A 26,246-nucleotide genomic window follows, 5' to 3' on the forward strand; every position below is an offset into this window, starting at 1 on the left:
TTGTGTTTAATTTTGTGTCGCTTATTTTAGTGCTGTAATGGTTAGATTATCATAGCTGTAAAAACCATATTAAGGGAGCCACAGTAAGGGCTTTATACATCTACACAATACTGATGAAAATTCATGAGCATAACGTAGTTACCTGGGTACCCGTGGGTCATGCCAGGTGCTGACTCCAGTCTGTGTGTGGAGGAAGTACACCTGGCCCTGCTGGGTTGTTCTTTGCTCTAAAACAAAAATATTTTATTTGAAATATGTCAAAAAAAATAAAAATAAAATAAAAAAAACAGTTATAAAGCAGACTTCAAGCTGCTGCTAAAAGTGTTGTTTTGAAGTCCCGTCCAAATGGGCACCAGCATGGATAGTGAGCTTGTATATTTTGGAGAGAAGGAAGTCTGTTTAGAATTTATGTGGCAGGCAAGACATTTGGGGTACTGTTGACATAAGTTTTTGAAAGGTGTATGCTTGCCAGTGTTATCAATTAGTTCCTGACCAGTGTCCAGCAGGCAAATCTCAAGAGGCTGAGGAAAATAAATTATGAGGGAAACTTATCAAATGAGTGTTTTTCTTCCCAGAATGTGCCCGGATGCATCCTAGTTTCCATCTGTCATTTAAAGATTAGTTTTCAAAGAAACTCACTTCAATTAAAAATGAAAAAGTAAAGTAAAACGTTATTTACTATCGAAATGCTCAATAACAAATTCATTGTAAGCAAAGGCAGAGGGTGAGGAAATCAATTATTTATTGGCTTGATGGATCTTTGGTTTCATCTAGGTTATGGATATGTGGAAAGACTGAGTGAATGTTGGCACAAAGTGTGCATGTGGGTGTAGAAATTGAGTGTATATTAACAAGTTAATCCATCATAACACTTCCAAGCCAACTTCCTACTGGCACCACTTATTTCTGACCCACCTCGTACTTTCTTTTTTTTTTCACACATTCCCTCTCATTCTCCCTCACCACACCCTGCACGAAGTTCAGAGGGTTCAGCTGAGGAAGACAGCTCTTAAGCTGTTGGGCATCAGTGACTCACTTTGTCCAACCTCAACCAGTCTCAGTGGACACAGGAAGATCTTTCAAAGGGGGCAGAGGTCCAACGGCGCCATTCCAAATCACTGGCATACAACACCACACTTAAAATAATAATTTACTTTACAGACTCTGTGGGTATTGTGGGGTGCACTGTGGCTGACTCTGAGAAGTATGCCGTTTCTGAAGAGAAAAAAATTGGTCCCGAACAGCTAAATTTACTTGTGTGGCTTGTCCATTATTTTCCCAAAATGTTTGCATGCTATAAGTAAAGGCAATGTTTGAATTACAGAGAAGAGCAGCCGTCTATTGTGAGTGGCTTTTAGAGCAAACACTTCAGTATTAAAAACTGATGCATCTTTTAGCTGTGGAAGTCAAAAATTCCCAACTCATGAAAATGTTAAAAAGAAAGGAAAAATAATTAGTCAAGCACAGAGACAAAACACAAGTAGTGACTTCGAGTTTCATGATGTGCTGCTGTATGAAGAAGACAGGTTGTAGTAGACAAAGTATTCACCATAAGCTGGATTGCTAGTTTACCCTTCTAATGATGTGTTGCTGCAACAACAATTGAAAAGAAACAGAAAAACAATGAAAAAAAAAAGTACATTTAAAATCCTGCTGAACTCAAATTGACAAAAAGGTTATTTTATCTGTATTTTTAATTTAATATTATGGTTATTATGATGCATTATATCTACACGGTACCTATGGCAAAACTGTTAACCCCATCTGTGACCTGACAGGCATCCCGAGAAATGTAAATATGTGTCACCGCAACACACACACACACACACACACAAAATGCAACATCTATGGCTGAATGCTTGGTATGTGATGGAAACACAGCATACTGTTTCACTAAGTTAAAAATGTCAAATGTAACAGGCCGTAAGTGTAGCAGGCTTCCTCATAATGTTACCATTATAACCTTTATTATGCTTGTACAGTTATATCGTCATGCAAACCATTTCCTCAACTGTCTTCCCTATTTTTTGGGTTGCAGGAATTTCACTTAAACCTACTGTTGTACAACATGTCTTAGCTCCAGTGAGGTCTAACCACATACTGAGGATAAAGTTGAAGAAAATTTTTGCTTTTTGCGTTTCAATTTTTGTGTTAAAAATATTCAGAAAGACTCACTATATTGACCATGTAAAACCTGTTGCCAGGTAGTGTCATTTCATTACACAGGTAACCATTTGCATCACTTTTGTAGGCAAAAGCATATATTAAACTTAAGATTATAAATTGCCATTTGGCTATAACTAAATGTTAGGCAGCCAACACACTCTATAGTTCTACCTTGGGACATGATAGCCTTTGTGATAACTGACATCACTTCTGATTGTCTGAGCACCTTATATGATCATCAAAATGTTTAAATTTAATGCAATGTAATTGAAATTTTTTTAACAAAGCTATCCACCAGTATACATAATCATGTGAAGTATATGTACTTGATGGAATATCCAGTTGTGGGGCGAAGAGGGTGTGTGGACTCACCATAACCCTCGGGCAGGTCAGGTGGAGTGTGCAGGTGTGTTCGACTCATGTAGTTCCGATGCCGCTGCGATCGAACCCGTCTTTCCTGGATTCGCTGTTCACCTGGGGGGCCACTGGCCACTGCTCCATTAACAGGCGTCATCACTGGCGTGTTCTCATCCACCACGCAGCTCAGCGGACGTCCTGATGGGCTGGAGTACTCTGATGCTGGTCTGTTGGAGAGCCAAGATAGTGCACGTTCATGTTTATGAAGGCTGTAGTCTCCTCCAAGTTTGTTCATTTTATAAACATTGTACAGCTCTTTCTTGCTGCTCTCTGGATTAATTTGTAAAACAACAATGTCTTTACCTTCATTACTGATAACTGAATTTGCAAATGTTACAAATTAGAATCAAATTAGTAAATGCATATGCACCATTTATAAAAACTTCTTCAAGGAACATGGTTATAAAGGATGCAAAGATGTATATATTTATATATATATATATATATATATATATTTATATATATATATATATATATATATATATATATATATATATATATATATATATACGTAGCAAGTTGTGTTGTTTTTGATAAAAACAAAATAATAGTCTTAGTACTGCAAACCACTTGGCCTCATAAGATAAATGCATTTCTGATAACAGCCATTTTCTGACAGAGTAAATGATAATGGGTTATATGAAAAAACACACAACAACAGTCTGTGGCAGCATGCATCAGGATATAAAAACAGATCTTCTGATAAGCAGACATAAACACAGACAGGCTGTCTTGCTAACAATTATTGAATATGATTGTGAGAATATATATAGTACTGTCTACCAACTGCCTGTCCAAGCCAGAGTTTCTGACGCCTTGGCTATCTACAGCCTTGGAACCACAACCCCTCAACAAACTTTTCTCCCACCCATTTCCTCTTTTTCCATGTTTCTTTTTCCCCACCTTTGCCTCTACACTCTTTGTCCTGTCTTCATGTTCTACAACTCTTTCCAGTCTCTGAACAGCTTTTACATTATGTGTGTTAAACTCATAGAGCAAATAACCTATCATTTCCTCCAACCACGTTGTCCCCACATGCTCATCGTGCCCCTAACCTTTACCATTTCCACCGTTCTTAGTTCTATACCACTTCCTTTGTGTCCAACCTCACTCTGCTTTACTGCCCAGGGCGACTAGAGATGTCTAGTAGGAGAGGGTGAGGTGGGGGGAGGTTTATTTGCTTATTCCCCTTAATGGCTCCACTGATATGGGCCAAGTAGGAAGGCGACTGTTGTTCCTGTAGTAATGAGGGCCAAGAGAAGCCTGGCTGCCTGACTGACTGGCTGGTTTATTTAGCTGTGCACGCACAAGAGCATGTTGGGGTGGGGGACTGAGGAAACTGACAGCACTCAACAGACTGTTATTGTTTTGTTTTAAGTGGAAGTTCTCTTTTTCTCACTCTACAAAAGGGAAGTGGAGAAAAGTACAAGTACTAGCATTACTGCTGTGCATTAAGTAGACTGCAAAATATCATGGATGATATGAACAAACTTTATTTATATATTATAATATTACAGTCAGAGTGAAGGAAGCCAAGTTCATGATGTTTATAGATGTACCTGGTCGGTCTCTCCCATTGTGTGGTGCGCGTGATGTGATTCAGGTACTGTATCCTTCCAGAGGCCGTCCTCCTCTCTTCCCAGCTGTTTCAGGTAGATATTAAGTGTTAAAATTGTTTGAATCAAATTTAATGTACAGCAATATAAATAAGAAAAACAAACAAAATCCCTCAGATTCCATGAACATGCCAATCTCAGAGAAAAAAACACAAGAAGTTAAAAAATGTTTTCAACATTAATAATATTCAAAAGTGAAGTGAACAAATGTTAAATATACCATATTCTTTTTTAAATATTCACAATCTGTAAGAAACTAACCCCATGTCCCAATGTGCATATCCACATATTAGAATGTAGCTTCAGCAACTTCTTTTATTGACATGTTAACAAACCAGAGAAGATATAGCAAAGAAAACCTGTCATAATACTGACCCGTCTGGTAAATCATTGTCAAACAGACGACTGCAGTCTACCACAGATCCTCCAGTTCCAATGCGATCTCTGGATTGTAGACTTACTATAGTTGATAAAAATAAGGAGGATGGCAGATTAGTTACATTTTATAGGCAATATGACCCAAATAATAAATCCCACACTGTTATCCCAGATTAGATGAGTTTACTAGAAATTTGCAAGGAAATCCATTTTCTTCAACCACTTTAGTTTAATCTTTTGTGTAAAAAAATAAATACATAAATATAGGTTAAAAAAACAGGTTAAGTTGTGTCAACATAGGCAACCATTAGCCTTTACTAAAAACCATTAACCATTAACTAATTTTCTTTCTACCCCCTACTTGTTTAAACCAACTCTCAAGTCAGATTTACTTAAATTGTTCTTTCAAATAAAGACTAAATCACTCTGACTCAATTTCATAGAAAGTCAACTTAAAAGACTCAACGTGTTCCAAATGAAATATTTGATTAATCCAAAAGTAATTTCATATTGAACTTGGAAATACACCATTTAATGAAAATAATTAAAATGTGCATCTTGGCATATTTTTGCCAGAGACTAGGTTACAGAACTACAACATGCAGAACTGAGAGAATAGTATTAGGAAATGTCAGTAACCAACATCATTACTACACCTGATGGTATACATAGATTAGAAGCTGTGGTGGTGGGTTTCTCTTCCTGTACAATCATTCTCACTCATGGTTTCAACTCCAACATTCAGAAGAAGCCAAACTTTCCCACATTGTCTTAATGTAAACATAACACAGGCAATAAAGCACATAAATGTAAAGCATAGCAATCACAAAAGGTTAGATTACTGCTGAATAAGCATCTCCCACTAGTCCAGATAGGCCCACCCCCTCTGACAGAAACACAACATGTTTTCTTTGCTAATTACTATCACGCTGCACAATGTTGAAAAATATTAGAACCCACTTATTTGGTTTAGTAATGAGACACTGTTTATAAAACAGATAAAATAATCGCAACTAAAAATGACAAACTGAGCTTACAGGGCACAAAGCATTTTAAGCAACTTTGGTATTTAGATAATAAAATCTTTTATATTTAAGCTTTTGTTTAATCTCTCAATTAACATTTCAAAATCATAAAACAAGTGGGGTTTGTTTTATCAGATATCTGATGTGAAAATACATACGACCTACCTGCTGTAACTTTTTTGTGTGTTTGTTTCTATTCAGATAAGAAGTAAAGAGTGCATCCAACTGAAACCATGTGTTTCTTACCTACTATCTGTCCTCTCACAGTGTCATTGTCATTTGGGCCCAATTTATTCAGATCCAGTCTCTGATCTGCAAACAAAATAAAAGTATTGATTTAGCCTTTTCCACCTATTTAGAAATTTTCCATGAGCCATGAAGCAATCAGACCAGAGACATCAAGCAGTAAAGGAAATTCAAAAAAATCTGTATAGGAAGGGATGTTGTGCTTCTTGTACACCAGGAAGTCCATCTTGAGTGATGTGTGATGGCACATCATATTTTGTTCAGTGCATCGTTATCCTTAGCAAATGTACCAAAAATGGTGGATTTTGACAGAATATGCTCCACCTAAGAGGTGGGAGTGGTAAGGTTACAAAAGCCTTTGCAAGGCTTTCTCTGGGCAGCCATGCTTCTTTCACATGTCAACCACAATCCCTTTGTTTTGCATCTTTGCACAACATTTCCACACAAATTTACAACAACCCCCTCATGGCTTTAAACCGTGACTTGATTTATTTTCTACATTTCCACATCCCACTTTGATTGCCATTAAATAAACGCAATCTGGCATCTGTATCCCTCTCGTTGGATTTCTCTGTTTTTTGTTGTGCACAAGTCTCTAAGTTTAAGTATTAAACACGATCCTTACTATCTCCAAGCTACTTTAAATATTTAAAAAAATCTACATACACATGCAAACACCCAGAAACATTATCTTTATCAGATAAAGATTCAAACTGTACAGCGAGACTCAAAACATGTTAAGAAAATTGCCGCTAGAGGTGTCAAATAAATTTAGGGGTTGTAATAAGTTACAAGCGTTTTTTTGTTCGTCACACCAAAGATTTTTGTGGATTTTTTGCAGGGTGGGTATGGTCAAAAGCAGGAAGCTAAGAACCTGATGCAAAGGAGTGATTGTAGGAAAAGGAAATAAAGAATTATGTAAAAATTCCAACAAAAGAACCTAAGTAATAGGTTTTATTATGTGAAATGGTGTCTAAGTCTGCCTGAACCATCCTATAGTTTGTGTACGTGTGTGTTTGTGTGTGCATCTGTTCCAGATACGTGTCTAGACTAAACAGGGATGGTCTGAGCCTTACTTGGCTACAGTAGTAAGCAGATTTCTTTCTTAAATAAGAGAGGAGGAAAACAGAGAGACAGAACATTTAAAGACCTTCAACCACAAGCCCTCACTCTGCTGACTGTCAGAGCTCTAAAAAACTGTGTGCTGAAACAGACTAAACCAGATAAATGTGCATACAGACCGACATGGACTACGCAAGTTTGAGGGAAGCTATATTAAATTCAGATTCTGTCCATCCTGGATAACACACAGAGCCCACTATACTCTGATCAAACAGACTGAAGAATTCTTTTGGCCCCTTGGCCATAAGACTTTACAACTCTTCAAAGAGTTGTAAAGTGGTCAGAGTGGTCAGGGAGGATCATGATCGTGTTCTTATTCACATTCATCTCAGGACTCTTTGCACATGAGCACATTGAACATTCTTATCTCACTGAGGTATACCACACTGCTTGCACTATTATGTTGTTACTAACCTGTTTTTGTTTGTCTTTGACACTAACTTGCCTTTTTCTTGTATTTATGTAGCTGCTGCGTACTTGAATTTCCCTCGTGATAAATAAAGTATCTATCCATCCATCCATCCATCACCATCCATCCATCTTTCTATCTATACACATTTCTCAATATTTGCGTGTATATGCCTGTTTATTTGTGTGGAATCTTTAACATCAGCTGTATCACAATCCACAAATAAGTGAATATAATTAGCCAATCCGACATCTTTATAAATGGAGAACAAAAGGAGGGTTTAAAAGGAGGCTGGTTTACATGTGCGGTACAATAAACCATTTTGAAATACTAGTGATGTGTCTGTAAGAGAGTCTGTGGGTACAGAAGTTAGGCAGATGACTTGTGTCTGTGATGTGGCAGGAAATCAGGCTCAGTGTAGAGGCAGACAGACTTCTAGTAAACTAGACAACCACACTGGATCCCCTTTTGCAACCCTGTGCAAAAGCCTGTGTAAGTAGGGAAATTAAACAACATTTTTGTGAGTTTCTTACAGATGACAAAGTGTATTATGCATCTGAATGACTTTCGAGAACCAAGGCACTTCCAGTAAAATCTTCTTGTGTATTTGAGATGTTTTTGTGGTAGTGAGCATACACATCTTGGCGAAACCACAGACTGCAGCACAGAAAAACGGCGAAGAGATAATGTGAGGACCTGCCATCAAGCATGTGTCCCTGTCCACTTCCTGTAGCTGAGATTAAGTATAACTTGGGCCACATTGGCTGGATTTTGGCAGGCATTTAATTGAAACCTGCACTTCCTGGTACTGGACAGTAAGGATATGTCTAGGGGTCATTTAGTGAGAGACTCCCTTGGTTATAAGAGTCAATTTTGTGGCAGCAATAACAATATTTTTTTTTCTTTGAAATTGGATAAACTTCAAGAGCCAAAAGTAATAAACAAATAGTTTTAGCACAAATTCAAAAGTCACTAGAAAAATATTTAAGATTCATCTGAATTAACTTGACAGTTGAAGCCAACATAAAGCAGTGACATTTAGGCAAAAAATGTGCAACTATGTGGTCTTGTATTTTCTGAAGGTTTGTTTAAAAACTAGAAAGATAAAAAAAAGAGAAAAATGAGTGGAAGGAATGATAATTTGACAGCATGGTGCATGCATTTGACAGTTAGGTGCATACATGGTAGCACCAAAGTGGAGAGCTTATAAGCTTTCAGCCTTACAGACAGAAAAAAGTGTTTCAAGCCATGTAGATGGGAAACTGTTATTCGAGTTTGCATCTGTATAAACAAATCAAATGTCTTTTCATTGTTGCCTGAGTTTGTACCTTTTTATCTGTCCTTTGACAGAAAGCTGCATTGCTTCAAAATGAACTGCGGGCATTGGTAAAGTCCCAGATATCAGATGTCTACAGCAGGAAATACTTCTGATGTGTTGTTAATTGGACTTGCATGTGTGTTATAGCCATAAATTAAGTGGTAATGAATGGCTAGAATAGAAGCAGTAGCAGGCTTGCAAACTTTCTAACTGCTGCAACCAAAGACATTCATGGACAAATAATTTCCAGAATTCAAGGACACGATGTCTGATTCTTTTATTGGAAAAGTTTGGTCTAGCCCACACATTTGATAAGATGAGTCATATAAGCTACTGATTGCTGTTTAGTTACTCAAGTATTAATTCTGTACCTCCATGGGGCCTCCCCATTACACTTTACGAACAAGCCTGACAAGGCCATTAGAATGAAAGCCATGGTGAGTGCGTAGGAAGAACATGAAGAGATCAGACACAAGTGACCTATTTTTAGTGAATGTCTGGTGATATATGTAGACACAAATATAAGCAGATACTTACAGCCTGTGTCTTTGAGTCTGTTGATGGCATTGGACAGGAGGCGGACACATCCGAGGAAACCTGCACCCTGCTTTTTGTGGATCTTTTTGTGGTTCCATACACTTATGGTAATGGAGTCTGCTTTTCCAATGTAACTAACAGGGGGGAGATTATAGAAATATATACATGTTAAGAAAATATTAACAAGAAATGATGTCAAGGTAGTTTTTAATTTTTACAATTCTATTTCAAAGGATCAAATGAAAAATTGTGCATGCATATGTGTACTTTACAGACTCAAAAATTAAGACAAATAAAAAAAAATTATAAAAAAAAAAGAAGAAGAAGAAGAGGAAAATAAAAATTTCCTTGGATATGAACCTTACTAATTAAGATAAATGATAAACAAAAAACAAACTCACACCCAGACTTGTAATGCATAGAGAGAAAACTGACAAAAACATTTAAATTTTTGAATCTTTTAAATATTTTAAAGTAATTACTTTTGTGTGCAGGGGCTTGTATGCATATGCAGAACTAGTAAGGCTGTGGCCAGTCTTGTTGTGGCTGAAGAACAGAGGAAGTCCCCTTGAAGTGCTATACCACTGTCTGAGGTCTAGACAGCTCTTGCAGTAAACACACTTTTTACACAACATTCGAATGCACAATCACATACTTGCTGACATGCATGTAATTACAGCCTAGCACCCTGCTCTCATGCCACCTCTATTTACACTGTATATCAGCTCCGGTGAGAGGGTTTTTCCTACTAAACGCGTATAAAACATAGAGGTATGGTATATAAAACAAATAACAGAAGTATTCTAAATGAAGCAGGTACAGTTGCTGGCTGAAGATTTTTGTGGGCTTTTACTGATATAATATGAAGCTACTATTTGATTTAGGACTGATCAGGACAAAGCAGCATCTTATGACACCTTTTCTCTCCAAGTATTGGTATGCTGAGGTCTTTGCTTTCTTGCATGTGTGCTAAGCAATCATCTTTGCTTTTTAACACCATTTGTTCACAAACTGATGCAAGAACAGCTTTTCTTTGTTTAGTCATAAAAGGTATTATTTTCCCCTTAATAATCATACCTTATAACCACTGGATATAAACTGTGCATCCCACTTCATCTAAAAAGGCCTCATATGATATCATATGGTGTCACATGATACCATATTTAGAGAGAATATTTACAGTTCTTTTTAACTCAAAAATAAAATCAGAAGTGAAACAGAATAGCTAAATGTTTTAAAAAATTATATGCATTTTTTTTATTTCCTATAAAAGCTGAACTATTGCTTACTCTGAAACCAATTTATGTTCATCACTGATTGGGATATATTATTATCATAGAACCACAGACGTGCAAAGCATTGCAATCTGAGAATAACCATTTATGGTGATCCAGAGTTCAATGCTTCATAGCACAGTCCTAAAACAAGAGAAAAAAAAGAAAAGCAAAAACACTGGCAGGACAACAAATAAGCGACTGGAGATAAGAGATCAGGTGTAACAAAAAGGTGATGTCACATGAAAATCGTCAGATACTGCTTTTTGTGATCTTTTCTGTAGCATAATATTACTGTAACTTTTAACTTAGTAATATCAAAATATATAGTAGATTAAAGTGGTTTAAAAGGAGTAAACTGAGTTTTGATTGAGTTCTGGACTTCAAAGCAGTAGAAAATGACAGATTCTCATTTTAGGCTAAAGTGACCACAGCTTCTTTTTTTGGTAGACTGGTGTCCTATACTCTTAAACTAACACTAATTGCCACTCCATTTCTGACTAAATGAACATCTGAATTCTGTATTAATAACTGGATATTTCAAGAAAAAATGTCTTTTAAAAATGCACAAGAGCTAGAACAATGTAGTGGACAGCCAGCTGGTTGTGGACAAGTCAAACCCCATTTTGTAATCTTTGTAATAATCTCAAAAAAACCCTGAGTTTCATTGTCTGTCCATTCCTGTGTGTTGTTTGGTCATTTTCAGACTAGATTAAGATAATGCAGCAAACTCTCATCAACAAGACTGAGTTTGAAGAATGAAGATGAAAATATCTGCCCTAGAAAGTTCAGCTATGGCCACTGATTGAATAGACACTGTCTAATCAAATTTAAAAGTAAAAATGTTTAGAATTTTTGCTCAAGTAACTCAAGCAGTTGTTTTTGAATTGCATCTGTACACAGTTGTTAACTAAAAGAATTTTTTCTTCAAGGTATTTTCAAAAAACCTTAAATTTGTCCACTTCTTACACATAAACTTTCCTTCCTTTTTCCAGGACAACAAGTTGATTTTTAACTATAAACATCATAATTGTTTGGGAGCTTATTTTGGAAATGAATAATCCTAATACCTTCATATGCTTTCTCATCAGTTAGAGCAACAACAAAAATAAAGATTAGCGCTATTACCACAGGACTAAGTGAAAAAAATCTTTGGTTCAAATCCATTTTATAAACTATAGTCAGACTTGTAGGAGTTAAATGTTTTCCTGCCAAGGGACATATATAACTGGGAAATAAAGCTATGATTTCTTTCCAGATTACATACATTTTATGATAATGGTAGTTACCCTTCAATTGTTAACATCTGTGAAGGCAAACAAATCAAAGTGCAGACTGTATATCAATAGGTATCTTTTTACTGGTCCATATTAAGTACCATAATCTAATCTATTCAAATTGAGAAAGTGAGTAAAAAAAAGAAAAGGGTCATAATGTTTTTGCTTGCTTCCCTTAAAACTTACTGCTCTACCGAACCAACAGTAACATTTCATGTTACTTTCTTGGTTTTGGACATATGCTTCCCATGACTGGTAGATTCTGTAAAGCAGCACCGATCTCCACAGGGTGGTCGAAACAAAAAAAAAAAAAAAATCTAGAAACTGGAGGACAAGCATAAAGTAACGGGGTGCTTGTGATGCTTAATTTGAGGCTAGGGGGACCACTGTCAGCATCAGTGTCATGTGAAAAAAAAAACCACCACCTTAAAGCTGCAGTCTGCAAATGGGGGTGTGGTGACATGGCAATCTGACAAGCCCACACTCCCATCTGCTTTCTGTGGCATGTTAGCCATTTCCTGAACTAGACGAAGAGGCCAGGGGTCGCTGGTGGGGAAAAGCTCCCCCGAGAGGGTGGGGATCTAAAAAGGGGGAAGAGAATTATGTAAAGAGGGTGGAGATCTGACGTTAAAAGAAGCATTTAAAAATTTAAGTTAGAGCCCAAAAGAGTCAGATATATCAGTGGCTGCAAGACAATGTGAAAAAAACCCAAACAAACAAGTTAGACATAAAAGTATGGTTTCTTCAGCTGTTTTGATTTTTCTGACCACTGGAAGCATCAGTTAATTGTGACCATTGCTCACTGAGTCAACAAATTCCTGGAAAATGTAAATAATCATAGTCACCGGTTTCAGATCCTAAGGAAAGACCGTACCAACAAATAACTAGTCATAAACTTTAATTTGTTGGGAAGCATCACTGTTGCCAAGTGTTCCCTCTGGACTGATTCTCACTCTATTGGATATACCCTACACCACATGTGTTTTCAGATTTTCCTCATTTCGTACTCTTGTAACATAATTTCTTCATCTCGTACTATTACACAAGTTTGGTTGGGTGTTCAGTCCTTGCAATGGCATAAAAAAAATTATGCCAGCCAGAAAAAGTGGAAGTTTGACAATATTTAATTTACAGAAGAATGCAAAATTATTTTGCAAAGGTCCTTCTAATCTTCCAAATGACAAGAGCCTGTATTTTTTTGTTAAGAAGAAATCCCTATTAGCACAAACTGAAGCATGAAGTCTTTCCTGAAACCACTCATGAATGTGACTTAAGTAATGTATAATGGGGAACATCTGGAATGTCACTATACAAGATGCTTGGCTGTCATTTAAAGCAGCTCACCAAGTTTACTGAGGGTTGTGCCTTTCGCACAGAAAGGAGACTGTATCTTCATTCCTGAGACACTTGTCATTTTACACAGAGGCATAGCAGTCACTCTACAATCAAAACTCATCAACAAAAAACCAAACCCAGGTTTTTATAGTGTTAGGTCATTGTCCATCTTATAAAAGGAAAACAACAAGCAACATATTACATGCTTCTGGAAGTCTATCTTCTTATTTTTAGCAGAATCATTTAAACTCTTCCAAAATAAATAGATACCATTCATTTATATGGTGCTCCCCCAGGTTTAAATTGCTGGCTGAGCTTCCCCACCCCCAGACTTTTACAGAATATTCCAAAATCCTGTCCTCGGTTTCCTTGATGGTATGCGAAGGAATGTCGTCTTGCTGAAATGTAAATCTTTTCTCCATGTCAGACACTATGGACTCTCGAAATTATTTTTACCTAGGATTGACTTCTTTCCATTTCAGATTTTATCTTTTCATCTTCCCAGTCAAGCCTCCCAGCTCTGTTCCAGAAAAACATCCCCACTGTACGATCCTTCCACAAACATTCTTAACTGTAGGGATGGTATTAATGAGGTGGAGTTTAGTGCCTTCTAAACTGTTTGATCTTCATTTTATCAGCGAAGACATTTTTTTGGTTTAACTACATAAAAAACAATCAAAAATGTTTTGGCTTGGTCACTATTGAGTGTTCTGTACATACTGACCAGTTGAAAAAACGAAAACTAACATCTTTTAAAGTGAAACTGAAGTTTAAAATGTGGAAAGTTTCAAAGGCAAGAACATTCAGATCATATTGTAAAACAAATTCTAACTTTAGTTTGATAATGGGGCATAAAGGGCACACAGTAACAAGTCTAACTGCTTGACGGCTCACTTTTAGACTTACAGATCATAATGTTGATTCCACTTTGGGTCAAGAGTATTTCTCACAGTATCTGTAGAGTGGCATTGTCCTGAACCATCCACCACCACCTTTGCAAAGGGATCTGGCAACCCTGAGGAGAGAGACACAGACAAATGAGAAGCAAGTTTAGCAAGTGAACTAAGCTTATGGGATCACACATAACCCCTACCATGGAAGAAACTGGTTTGACAGCATTTACAACCACCATTTGACCCATTCAGTGAGACTGCAGTGACAGGTTTATCTGTTGGCTGTTTCCATTCACAATGACTCAAGGTGGCAACTGTGTCTGAGAGTTACATTAAACTCTTGCAAGTACACACTAAAGTTATATCTAAGTAACATTTGTTTGGTCCCGCTTGGTTTTCTAATTAACAGAACATTGTACTAAAGTGCATAAAACATTGCATTTTATTACCACCTCCAAAAGGAATTAGTGAAAAAGGCCCAGTGTATACAAGAAAATGAGAATTGTTTACATTCACTGTCTATAAACATATTTGAAGATGTACTTTGCACACCCCGGTTTGGAAAAAAAAAAAAAGATTCCCTTAAGCTTGTTACATACTCCACCAGAAGCAAGAACTTTGCTCTTGTTCTTGAGTCCGCAAGAATAAATAAAAATAGTTCTTTTTCGTCCAGTCAATTCATACTCCATGAGAACCTTCGTCTGCCAGCGGGGGATTACTGTGGGGGAATGTCTGTGTTCACTCGTGGCAGGATGGGGTTGAGCACACAGCGGTGTCCGGGTCTTTATACACCACGTGCGTTGTAATCATTTTCATACTTTCCCACCAACTCAGTCAGCTGTTAATTAAAGCTAATCGTTAAACCTAGCATCAGAAGAAATGACAACGTTTTAACTTCACACTTTGCCATGTTAACGACGCTCACCTCAAATGTCCGACCCATCACTCAATACTTCTCAGAGCCCCACAAGAAGAAAGTTCTGCTCGGCTGATGTGTCGAGAACAAGCAGAAAGATGTCCTCAATCACATCCTCAAGAACAAAATGATGTCATGTTGTTCATGCGGCTTTGAGAACAAGTAAAAAGTTTTGCTTCTCACGAAGTAGGTAACAGGATTTAGATATCCTCTGACATTCGGTATTAAAGGATGCATGTTTTCTGTACATATGTTTTTCTCACACACACACTATTTTAGTGCCTATACGTACATAGACAGTAGCATTCCAACTATTTACCCAATTCTAAACATGACAATATTTTTATTATAGTGTTTAGATGAGTTTCAGATGAAATAACCATTTATATTTTTGTTACACGTTACAGATCATACTCTGATTAAAGACTAAGTCGAGCTAAAATTATGTCCCCCTGTGCAACTGCAATGTCTTAATCATGTCACATCACAGCTCACTGGGGTTTCTCTGTGCCTCAAATGTGTTTGTTTTTTTTATTTTGTTTTTTCACAGCAGCTTTCCTGTTCTGCACTGGACTCCACCAAAGTCGGTCTTGTGATAGATACAAGAAACATAATCCATGAAAATAATCCCTAAACAGCAATAATGTTTTTTAAAAATGAGCTTCTAGTCAGAACAAGTAGACCCAGTAACTCTGGAGCATGGGAGATGCATTGTAAATTTGCAGTATCTGTCACAAGATGCAGTGGAAATTCTGGTAGCACACAATATTGCAATTTTTTTTTGTATATATCTCTAAATGATGCAAGTAAGATCAGCACACTCCTCATGGCGTACATGGCAGTGATTTATTATAGGTCTTAATCAGGGAAAATACTGGAATATTACTGAGAATGTAAACACAATTGCATTGTTGTGACACTATTTACAATCTCCACGTGCCTCAATTATATAAGATGCAATTTCCATCGAGTTCAATTAAACCCCGTTAGTCTTGTGCATCTCTACTAGTGTAAGTGATGCTTTTTACTAGAATCTAGGTTAGCAGTGGGTCCCTGTACGTGCCACGGCTCCATGTGTGCAGACAGACAGACAATTCCTAAGGGACTTCATTTACAGCACAGCTTCAGAAAACAGCAAGATCCTGTTGCTGGCAAAATCCTTTCTAAAGCACGAGAATGGGAATAGGACAAAAATAGCAACACATAAAAATAGTCTGTACTCACGAAAGAAGTCTTTCTTTGCCAGATTCTTTGCACACAGGACTGGAAAAAAAAGAATACAAACAGATGTTAATGACAGTTTAAAATGTTCACTAATCACACCAATGCTGAAAAAATAAAGAATTGCAAAGAGACAAATCTTTCATCAAATACACACAATTGTCATGGACATTTATATATATATATATATATTTATATATATATATATATATATATATATATATATATATATGTGTGTGTGTGTGTGTGTGTTTTGTTGTTTTTTTTTGTTTTTTTTTGTAAAGTTTTACTCAGGGTATATCATATTTACTTAAGAAATATAGGATGTAGACAGGCAGCACTAACAATTATTGAGCCAGTGATTTTACAACCAGTGGAAAAAATTTTATAAAATAACAATTTTTTTAAAAAAAAGTTGTCACTTATAAGCAATTTTTACACTCTGGCAACATTCTTTCATAAAAAGATATTTTATTTAATTATTTATCACATTCTATATCTGGCTGTAAAACATGACAGTTTCTGTTGAGTCGCCACTGCTGTTTATTTAATTTTTTTCTTACAGATTGGTTTGTGTGCCCTTATGGTCCTTTCACAGGCTAAAAGTCTTGTTAAAAGTCTCTCATCGTAAAATATTGATTAGACAAGTACTTTTTGCTGTATGACGCAATTCCAAGAGGGTTTGCTTCAGTAGCAACATACAATAGCTTTCAACCAAGAGAGGGACAGTAAGAGACTAAGGCTGTGTTGCAAAGCTTTGTTTTGCCTCATCTCCTGCACCCTACTGTCGCATTTTTTTTCCTTCCCTTAAATGTCTTTTGGTGTGTTATTGGGGCTTGGTGAACTGAAGCAGGTTAATGCTTTGTTTGAGGGAGATTAAAAAATCCAATAACACTTTTAAGCAAACCAAAGTAGGCCCAGCATTAGTAATCAAGGCCAATGGCAGCTAGGACAGTGAATGTGATTAAAAAAATAAAATAAAAAAAAAGGGAGTTGAAGTACCCCACACTCTGGCAGTCCACAGACCAACAATAAGTAGTGCCTATGGTACTAAGCTCTAAGAGAAGAAGGGGGAAACTCTGTGTTCAGTCTGTATTTGCTATTAGCCATCCATCCATTTCCGTATTTATTGTGGAACTGTAAAGTCTGCACCCAGATATCTCCTCCTTGACAGAGGCTTGTTTTTATTAAGGTATATTATTTCTGGCAAACAAGGCAATATAGTAATATCCAATAATCACAGCACAATGTCAAAATTTTATTCAACATCTAATACATATGGCCAATTTATGACAAAACCCCAATCAGACATGATTTACCGTTACTTAATATTATGTTTGAAATTTCAACAGAAAACTGTGATAACAGTCATCACTTTTCAAGAAGTATTGGCTTCGTAAATAAACTTGGCAACACATCCTCTCAACATGGAGACTTTTACAATAGTTAAAATAACAGTCAGTCAAATCAGACAAAATCACAACATGAGAAGAGACTATCCCCAGATTACACTGAAGCTAAAAGACAGCACTGACCATCAGCTTAGCAGGGAAAATTACACTGCCAAAGCCAACATGTATCCCTGCCAAACGACTGGCCAACAGAAAAGCGTGCTTTAAGACAAAATAGGCACCGTGTTTTATGTGAGCAAGTGAAAAACACAAGAAAACTAAGAGCTAAAATCTTGGCAAATCACTGAACGCAGAGACAAAGTAAACCCACAAAGTTTGCTTCATCACTTTCAAACTTTATCTTATACTTATATTTTTTTAAAGTCTGTTTTGTACACAACACCAGGTAATCTCCTAAGTATTTTAATAACAACATTCATTCAGGCAGATATGACATTTTTCATTTAGAGGAATAAAATAAATCATCATGTTTGTTGTGTTTATTTCTAAAATCCTTATCACACAATTTTTAATATGATGGTGGATATACAATATATACTCAGCTATTAATATAGAAATTAAATTATTATTCAATAACGTCTTCATTTATTTATCATATATAGAAAGTAATTTACAAGTCAGATAACAGGCTGGTAATTTACTCAAATACTCCATATTTGAACTATTTGGACCCAGTAGCAGTTGATTTGTACTCAGTGCTTATTACTACTGAAGAAGCAACATAAGTTGGAAGCTACAAGGCTACACTGAGTACACTAGGTTCTCTAGTTACCAAGCTGTGCTGAGAGGAAGATTAGCAGATTAACTTGTACACTGCCCCACTGTCTCAGCCACAGTTAGCCAAGAAGAAAAAGCCTCTCTCATTATCATGAATGGCCTCTCACCCACTGGGAGGCCTGGCATTGCAGGCTAATGTTACTGATAATGATAAATATCGTCAAAATTAAACAAACAACAGTAGGGCTTCAAATTTATTTATTTAGGGCTTTTCAAATTTAGTATTAATCAAATTGCCAGCTGTTTTTACTTGTTCTTTTTAAATTAATAATGGAGATAAAACTAATGTGTGTTAAAGCTAGTCCATATGAACATGTGTGTTTATGTTAAATGCTTTTTATACTAAAGATCAGCTTCTTACTACTGAAATTTGGAAAAAGCTAAACAAGGCAAAGCAGCACAGGACTCTAGCTGAAAGAGCACAGCCATCCAAACTATACTAAGAAACAAATTAAAGTTAAAATGAAGGCAAAAATTTCCATTGAAATTGTGAACTGGGTATTAGAGAGAAATGAGCTAACGCCAATTAGTGACAAAATCAGGTCTTAAAGCTCTACTTTAAATCTGAAAAATAAATAGAAAGTAGCTCATATTCTTTTGATTTGAGCAGCCAACTGCTAGTCATAAGGTCAGAGGTTCGATCCCTGGCTTCTCCAGACCACATGTCACATGTCAAAGTGTCCTTGGGCAAGACAAGGAACCTTTAATGGATCCATTGGTGTGTGAAGCACTGCACAGCCTGTAACAAATGCTGGATGAGTTGGTGAATGTGGCCTGTGGTGTTGGAGTAGTTGGCAAGAAAAGCTCTATAAAGACACAGTCTGTATAAATATATATAAATATACATATATATACATATAGAATAGAAATGAAATACTTTATTAATCCCTTTGGAGAGTCCTCAGGAAAATTTGAACTATAAATTTGGATATATATATACATATATATATATATACACATATATAGACACATCTCTCTCTCTCTCTCTCTCTCTCTCTATATATATATATATATATATATATAGACTGTGTCTTTATAGATATATATGTATGCATGTATTTATTATATATGTAGTGATATTTGTATGTATTTATATTTATGTCAAATGATTATAAAATTTTTAAATCTGATTAATAACAGCTTACTTATTAATCTAGCAACTATGTCTAAAATATGGCTGTTTTTACTGTATAGTATCAACAGAAAGAGCAAGCCAGTGCTCACTTGGGTTTTCTTCACATTTTTACATTAGATGATCACTTCAGTAATAATAATCAATTCACTATTACATAAAATCAAGACCTTTTAAAGTATATCTTCTTTGTGTCAACCTTTTCCTGGTCAGTGCCCCTACTTTGCCCCCGAACAAATTTTTCTAGACCTATCCCTGCATACTTGGCGTATACTTTCTACTACCTGTCAACTACTTCATTAGAAAAGGATCCTGCTCTGTTTTGATCTCAGAACCTGTTCATTATTTCTCTCACCACATTTATGACCCATAAATGATCAGCTTTGTGTCTTCAACATTTGCACAGCAACAATGATTTATAGAAGACATCCCCATGCTTCCTTTGCTGTTTAACTCTCACTAGACATCTGAACCTGATCTATCGTGATAGATGTGTGTATGGCTGTCAGATGACTAGTAGATTTTACAGCTGTTTAACTAGCAAACCTCATTAATACTGACAAATTATGACATAAAGGCAAACCATATTTAACTGAAACAGGCTACTGTTATCAACATGTTTCAGCTTTACGTGACATTGACATGGGTCTGATTGACATGAGCCTGATAGCTATATCTTGGTACTTTAGCTAGTGCATCCAAAAGCAATACTTTTGGGTAAATATGTGCCAGTGTGAACAGTAAACAGTCAAATAAAAAAACAATGTGAGTACTTTGTTCTCCTTTATTTGGATAAATAAGCATTGTTTATCTTATTTTAGCTACCCCTCCACGTATCAGTTCACAGTAGTCCCACATCAGTGTCCCCTCTACCATCACATTAGCCAAGGCCCTCCATCCCAAGAAGGTCAAGTTTATAGGTATTTAATGTCATGATATTCTACCCCGACCCCTACGCCAAAAACCTTGGTGAAACACTGCAAATACTGTAGATTTGGATAAATATATCTAAAGCTGCTGATCATCTTATCTGAGCTTTTTGTAGTGTATCAAAGTGGCCTTCACATAAATGGGACATCAGGTCTCATAGTGCTGCCCTCTAGAAATCTAGCAGTTGTTTATTGAATAGGAGCCACGTGAGCAAGCGAGCCATGGTGACCCAGGGCTGGCAGAAAACCAGATTCATTCAGATTCTAACAGGGAAAGATAGGTCAGCTGGGAAGCAGTAAAAACCAACAGAGAGCCATGGGGGGAAAATGTCCTCTATGAGGTCTGTGGGTTGTCATTTGTAACATCAGCCATCCCTTCAAATACAAAAAAAGGGGATAATAAATCTGGATGAACTATTTAATATTGCAAACCGAAAACTTTGGAAGATAATGCCACAAATTAACTGTACTGATGGAAAATGAACTCCTCATCCTGTGGATGACCATGTTTGTTGGACATTCCTTTTATTTTATTTTCCCTCCTTTCCTACAGAAAAACTCCAACTGTTCTATATCTCACCTTAAATGAAAGATGCTGAGGGTGCTGCACTTTTATGTTAGCAGGCTCAGAGTTAGTTGCACATTGAGATCTGCTTTATTTATTTAGTTTGGAGTAGGTGCATCAGTCCTGCCCTTCACAGATTTTGTGAAAAAGGGCTATAAACACCAAAACATGCTCATCCATCTAAGCAGCTTCAACACAATTATATTAAAAACATTGTCTTCTGGCTAAGGGATCTGGAGTAAAACCCCGCCCTGGGATCGACCCTGACAATATGTCCTTTAACCTTTTTAAGAAGTCAACGGTAAATCCCAAACCCGGGGGGAATTAGTAGTACACAGTTCAAACCTATGCATTAATTTAGCTCTCCAACCTTTGAAAAGTGATGGAAAAAAAAGAAAGAAACTGTAAGGAAGCCAATTATGAGTCTCTGTATCTTTGCACTTATTCAGTCACCACCATGCCATAATATCTTTGCTGTGTGATGAGTTAGTACTTACTACCAGCTAACAGTTAAAAGTGTAAGAATACAGTAAAATCTGTGTGTGTTATAACATGCTTTACCCACTGCAAAAACAACCTTTGTAATTTGAATAAATAATTCCTTATTGTCATGAGGGTTTATGTGCCAGGACAGTTAAGCAAGGCAAAATTAGTTTATATATGGCTTATTTATTTGTAATCACTATTTTTTAAACTGAACATGTTAAAGCTGATGACAAACTGTCATTCAAATAAATTCATTTCAAAACTACAATATTTATACTTTGGATTTTCACAGATTGTAGGCAAACCTTGCCATTTGTATTCATTTCCAATTATGCACAGTGTATCTCTAATAACAAAGAGAAGCTGTTAGAACGGCTGGGGCTTTGTAATGTCTCCATGTGTCTGAATAAAAAGGTCTGGTTTGAGGTTGCAATTAGTTCTGGTCAATAGGTTGAAGGTCATAAACAGACCCCAACAGGGAGCTCCTGGGGATTCCCATTTGTTTTCTCATGGGAGTCTCCACAAGTTGCCATCTGCATTTGTCGTTTCAAACCAAACTGACTATTGTGAGATAAAAACAGATTTTTACATCAATAAAGCCAGACAGCCTAAGTCTATGTCATCCTAAAATTGGTATGTCTGAAAACGAAAGCAAACGATGATCAAGCCGGTGTTTTAGCCGAGGGTGTAACATTAATTTTGAGAATAAGGACTAAGCTAACTGAAGAGTTTACATTGTTAAACAAATGTTTTATAATATCTTATTTATAAAGTAAGTAAATAAAAAGACAAAGAACATGAGCTGCATTAAGTTCACAAAGTGTATAATTTTCACCATTCAATTAACCAGCATGCTTCTAGCTTCTTGTGCTCCGTTATTATTAAACCACTTATCAAACTACTTTGGTCTAGGCCAAAATGTTTGTGGTCAGCAACTCCAGTTAATGGCTGTGTGCAACTCCACATTCAAGAACAGCCATTTTGTTGCCCATTTGCTCAATTACTTATCCAATGACTCTTCAAGGACAGAACGGTCAACCCTGCATCAGCATTATCATCCTGCTGAGCTTGGATACGGATGTTCTTTTGAAGACCACCTTTATTTAAACTTGACTTTTTTTACTGATTTATTTTTTTTTCATAAGTGTTCAAATGTTTTTATATATACACACAATTAAATCTAAATGGTAAATATTTCCAAATATTCTGAAAGTCAACAATAAGATTAAGGACAGAGTAAATAGAAAATCTATAATGCTATAAAGTTTAAGTTTCTTTTTTAAAAAGCTTGAGGAACGCTCAAGTTCAAAAGGTAAAGCCATGAAGTGTGACGTCTGTGAAGTATATTAGTTTTTCAATGTCATCAGAGCATAGGTTTCCTGTCAAAAAGCATATTTTTCAGACAAACTAAAGAAAAAAGATTAGCTATTTGCAATAAGACAGATTTAATGATTAAGCAACACATGCAACAAAACTAGAGCTGAAAAATAACTCGGTTATGCTGAATTAAATTTAGCCTGAGTAGCTCAAGAAAAGTCATTTGCCTCTAAGATCTTTAAATACATTCAAAGCTGATACAACTCATAACAGTTGCATACTTTTACCCTTCAAGCGTTATTGTCAATATAATAAGTATTGTCCTCTTTTTTTTTTAATACCTGAGGGCAAAGTTAATCATTTATAATACCAATGGAAGGTTTAAGACAATTTAATTTCTTTTTCAATGATACCCTAATGTTTTGGAAGGCTTTTTTAATTTTGTTTTGTTTTTTAACAAAGAACAGGTAATCACTTTGCTACTTCTTAAAAAGACACCTTAAGTGTGAAACAGCTCAAGATGTTGGGTGTGATTATAAACTAAATTAGTTAATAACTCCTTGTAGTGCCTGAAGTCAAAACAAGAGCATCCTAGAAAAACAGTCTAATGTGGGACAACTGCTGTCTTCAAGCATGTAGTGATTTAAAAACTACATGTTTGGTTTCTGTGCTGTTAATGATTAATGTAGTCCTCAAAACAATGACAGAAGTCAAACTGTTTCTTTTCTTGAATTAGGGTCACCATGACTTTGTGACTAAGAACCTACACTGATGAATGAGTTACAGTCACAATATTAGTAGCCTTAACAAACAGAAACATCTTACTAGTAAGATTAATAAGAAAGGAAATGGTCATATTTCTAAGAATGTTTCCTACTTCACCATAGTCTAGGTTCACAATTGATGAAATTGGTAGACATTAGGGCTGGGCGATTAATCGATAAAATCGATAAATCGAACTTTCCATTTCTGGAGATTTATTTTTATGAAAATCTGGATTTTTTTTTCCTAGTTAGTTAGCAGCAGACTTAGCCGTCCCTCCACACCAGAACGGTGTTTATCTGACAGATTTTCAGTGAAGTGACCCTTCACTCATGCCTGGGATTTAGCTGTGCGTATAACTGTAGTGAGAAATGCTCTCTATGAGATGCAGAAGTCAACTTAACCCACAAACGCTAGTTAAGAGACAACCTTCATCAGGGGAATTATTTCTGCTGTGGATCCTGTATGATAAGGATCCAGATGGAAAGAGATCACCGATGCATTGTGTCGCATATTTCTATGTAAGATTGTTTATATGGTGGAAAAAGCTATGACATTATATGCTTTATTTTTGCTGGCATTCATATAAATATAAACAAATAAATGTTTGTAATAAGTTTATTTATGTTTTGTAAAAGAAAAGGAAAAAAAATCTATTAAAATCGGAAATCGGATTTGGTCATAAAAAATCTGAGATTTTATTTTTAGGCCATATCGCCCAGCCCTAGTAGACATATGGTCGAAAGCCAGAACCCCTTTGCTTTAAATGTACATCACTTAAAGCCAGCCAATAATGTCTCCATGCAATGACCCAAACTGCAAAGGAAAGCTGTTTTACACAGTACTGACACTTTAAACTGGCAAAATCTTTTTTTCAAGGCCTAATTTCTGCTTTTTTTTTTTTTAACAAGATAAATTTCCAGAACTTGAGCTAGACGGGATTTAAACTTTGACGTATTGTTGTAGACACCATTGAAACCACCATTTCAAACCTTGCAAAAGTAAAAATGGTATCCTACAAGTCTGAACTGAAAGTCATTCAGATTTAAAAAAAAGAGGTGACCCACAACTTCCCAAAATCTGGCATCTGTTATGGCTCTTGCAAAAGCCCCATGCTGTCTCATTCACAGTATTGTTTAGCTCTTAAACAAAAGACTTCCTCTTTCCCTCCTTATGCCTCTCTGGCGGGCTCACTAATACACAGAAACACACAAACACACACACACACACACACACACACATTCCATGTTAGGAAAATGTCAAGTACAGCTACTCTTGGTGTACCTGACTAAAATTATGTTTTGCAACAACTGCACATTGCATGATGTGCTATCATCAGAATTTATAAGTCTACAGATTCAGGCAGTCTATTTGACATTTTAAATATATATCTTTCAAGCAATTATTTAATTTCCCAACCCCACACCCTCAGCATTTCTCCACTCAAGTTGTGATGCCAGTTATGTCATTCAGTAGAGAGGCCAGTTGTCAATAGCTGGCACTTCCCCTTCTCCCCTAACAATCTAGGAAGAGAAATCTGGAGTTAATGTGGTCACAACAGAGTGAGAAGTGAAGCTGTATTTATACTCGGCGGGGTCTGCGTACGGTAGGGCCGGCTTAAGTGATGCTGGTGAAATGTGCTCTTGCACTCAAGTGTAGAGTTATGGCGTTATGACGATATCTGTTCTGCACTTACCGCAAAAAATTAGCAGGAAGCTCCAGAAATCCGAATAAAACAAACACAGAGTAACTGTGCTGCAAGCACGGGTGCACGTTGGGTCTGGAAGCGGTACATATGAAGTCTCCGCGGACCTACACAGAGCAAACAGCGGTGACGCTGTAACCAAACTCACGCAGACACCGCACAAATATTAATCCAGCTTGAGAATCTGACACCACATGTTCATCTTGAGGTAGGAATTTACGGTGGAATGACAGGAAGGAAAGAAGGAAGGTCACAAATTTGTGGAATGTAGACTATAAAGCAGGGAAAATGGAAATGGATATTGATCATTCGAGGTATCAGAGAGATGATATTTTAGAATTTTGTGGAAAAATCTTGTTAAATTTTCCAACACACATTTTCAGAAAATAGTAATTACAACAAAGCAATAACATCACATGTTGAGTGAAATTATTCAGGATACGAATCATTAACATGGCATGTTCTACGTAAATTTTCTTTTCACAAACTATGAGAAGAATTGATCTCAGATTAAGGCTCAAATGTATCCAGCTTAGAAAGGTAGCTTGAAACTGCCAGACTACAGTTTAAACTGAATCAGTAGCCGTTTAGAGTCTGAATGAGATGATTTCACCTAGTCTTGTATTGTACATGTGAGCATATGATTACCCATATGTCACCAGTCAGCGTCTGGCCCACCAGCCCCTGACAATATGGCACAGCCCCAGGGAAAGTGTCATAGGGCCAATAAGAATGCAAATGCTCAGATCAGTCTCAGATTTTGTGAAGGCTTTTCTCTGCTAGATCTTTAGTTCAAAATCTGGATAATGTCTGACTAAGCCATCAACTAAGACATCAACAATTTAATGTTAATCACCGTGGTCGGAAGACACGGGGGAGATCCTTCTTCTTTAGGGCCGATGTAACATTCGCTCCAGGGTTAACTCCCTACGCTCCTCTCTACACTTGTTAACAGGGTGAAACACAAGGAAAGGAAGGCAGCGGTTGAGCTGTGAAACGGCTTTATAACAA

General features: G+C 36.5%; 1 protein-coding gene across 2 annotated transcripts in view; it reads right to left on the minus strand.

Moving 5' to 3' along the window:
* LOC121637807 (E3 ubiquitin-protein ligase SMURF2-like) overlaps positions 1-26,246 on the minus strand; it is a 59,274-nt gene that overhangs the window by 21,487 nt on the left and 11,541 nt on the right. For both annotated transcript variants that reach the window (XM_041982087.1, XM_041982085.1), the window contains exons 2-9: positions 16,154-16,192; positions 14,027-14,135; positions 9,235-9,368; positions 5,849-5,914; positions 4,575-4,659; positions 4,143-4,226; positions 2,539-2,750; positions 143-227 (exon numbers count right to left, since the gene is read on the minus strand). In XM_041982087.1, coding sequence (XP_041838021.1) covers positions 143-227; positions 2,539-2,750; positions 4,143-4,226; positions 4,575-4,659; positions 5,849-5,914; positions 9,235-9,368; positions 14,027-14,135; positions 16,154-16,192 — 814 coding nt within the window. The remainder of the gene's footprint in view (positions 1-142; positions 228-2,538; positions 2,751-4,142; positions 4,227-4,574; positions 4,660-5,848; positions 5,915-9,234; positions 9,369-14,026; positions 14,136-16,153; positions 16,193-26,246) is intronic.

The sequence above is a fragment of the Melanotaenia boesemani genome, chromosome 4 (genome assembly GCF_017639745.1).
Source record: "Melanotaenia boesemani isolate fMelBoe1 chromosome 4, fMelBoe1.pri, whole genome shotgun sequence".
In the NCBI taxonomy this organism is placed as follows: Eukaryota; Metazoa; Chordata; class Actinopteri; order Atheriniformes; family Melanotaeniidae; genus Melanotaenia; species Melanotaenia boesemani.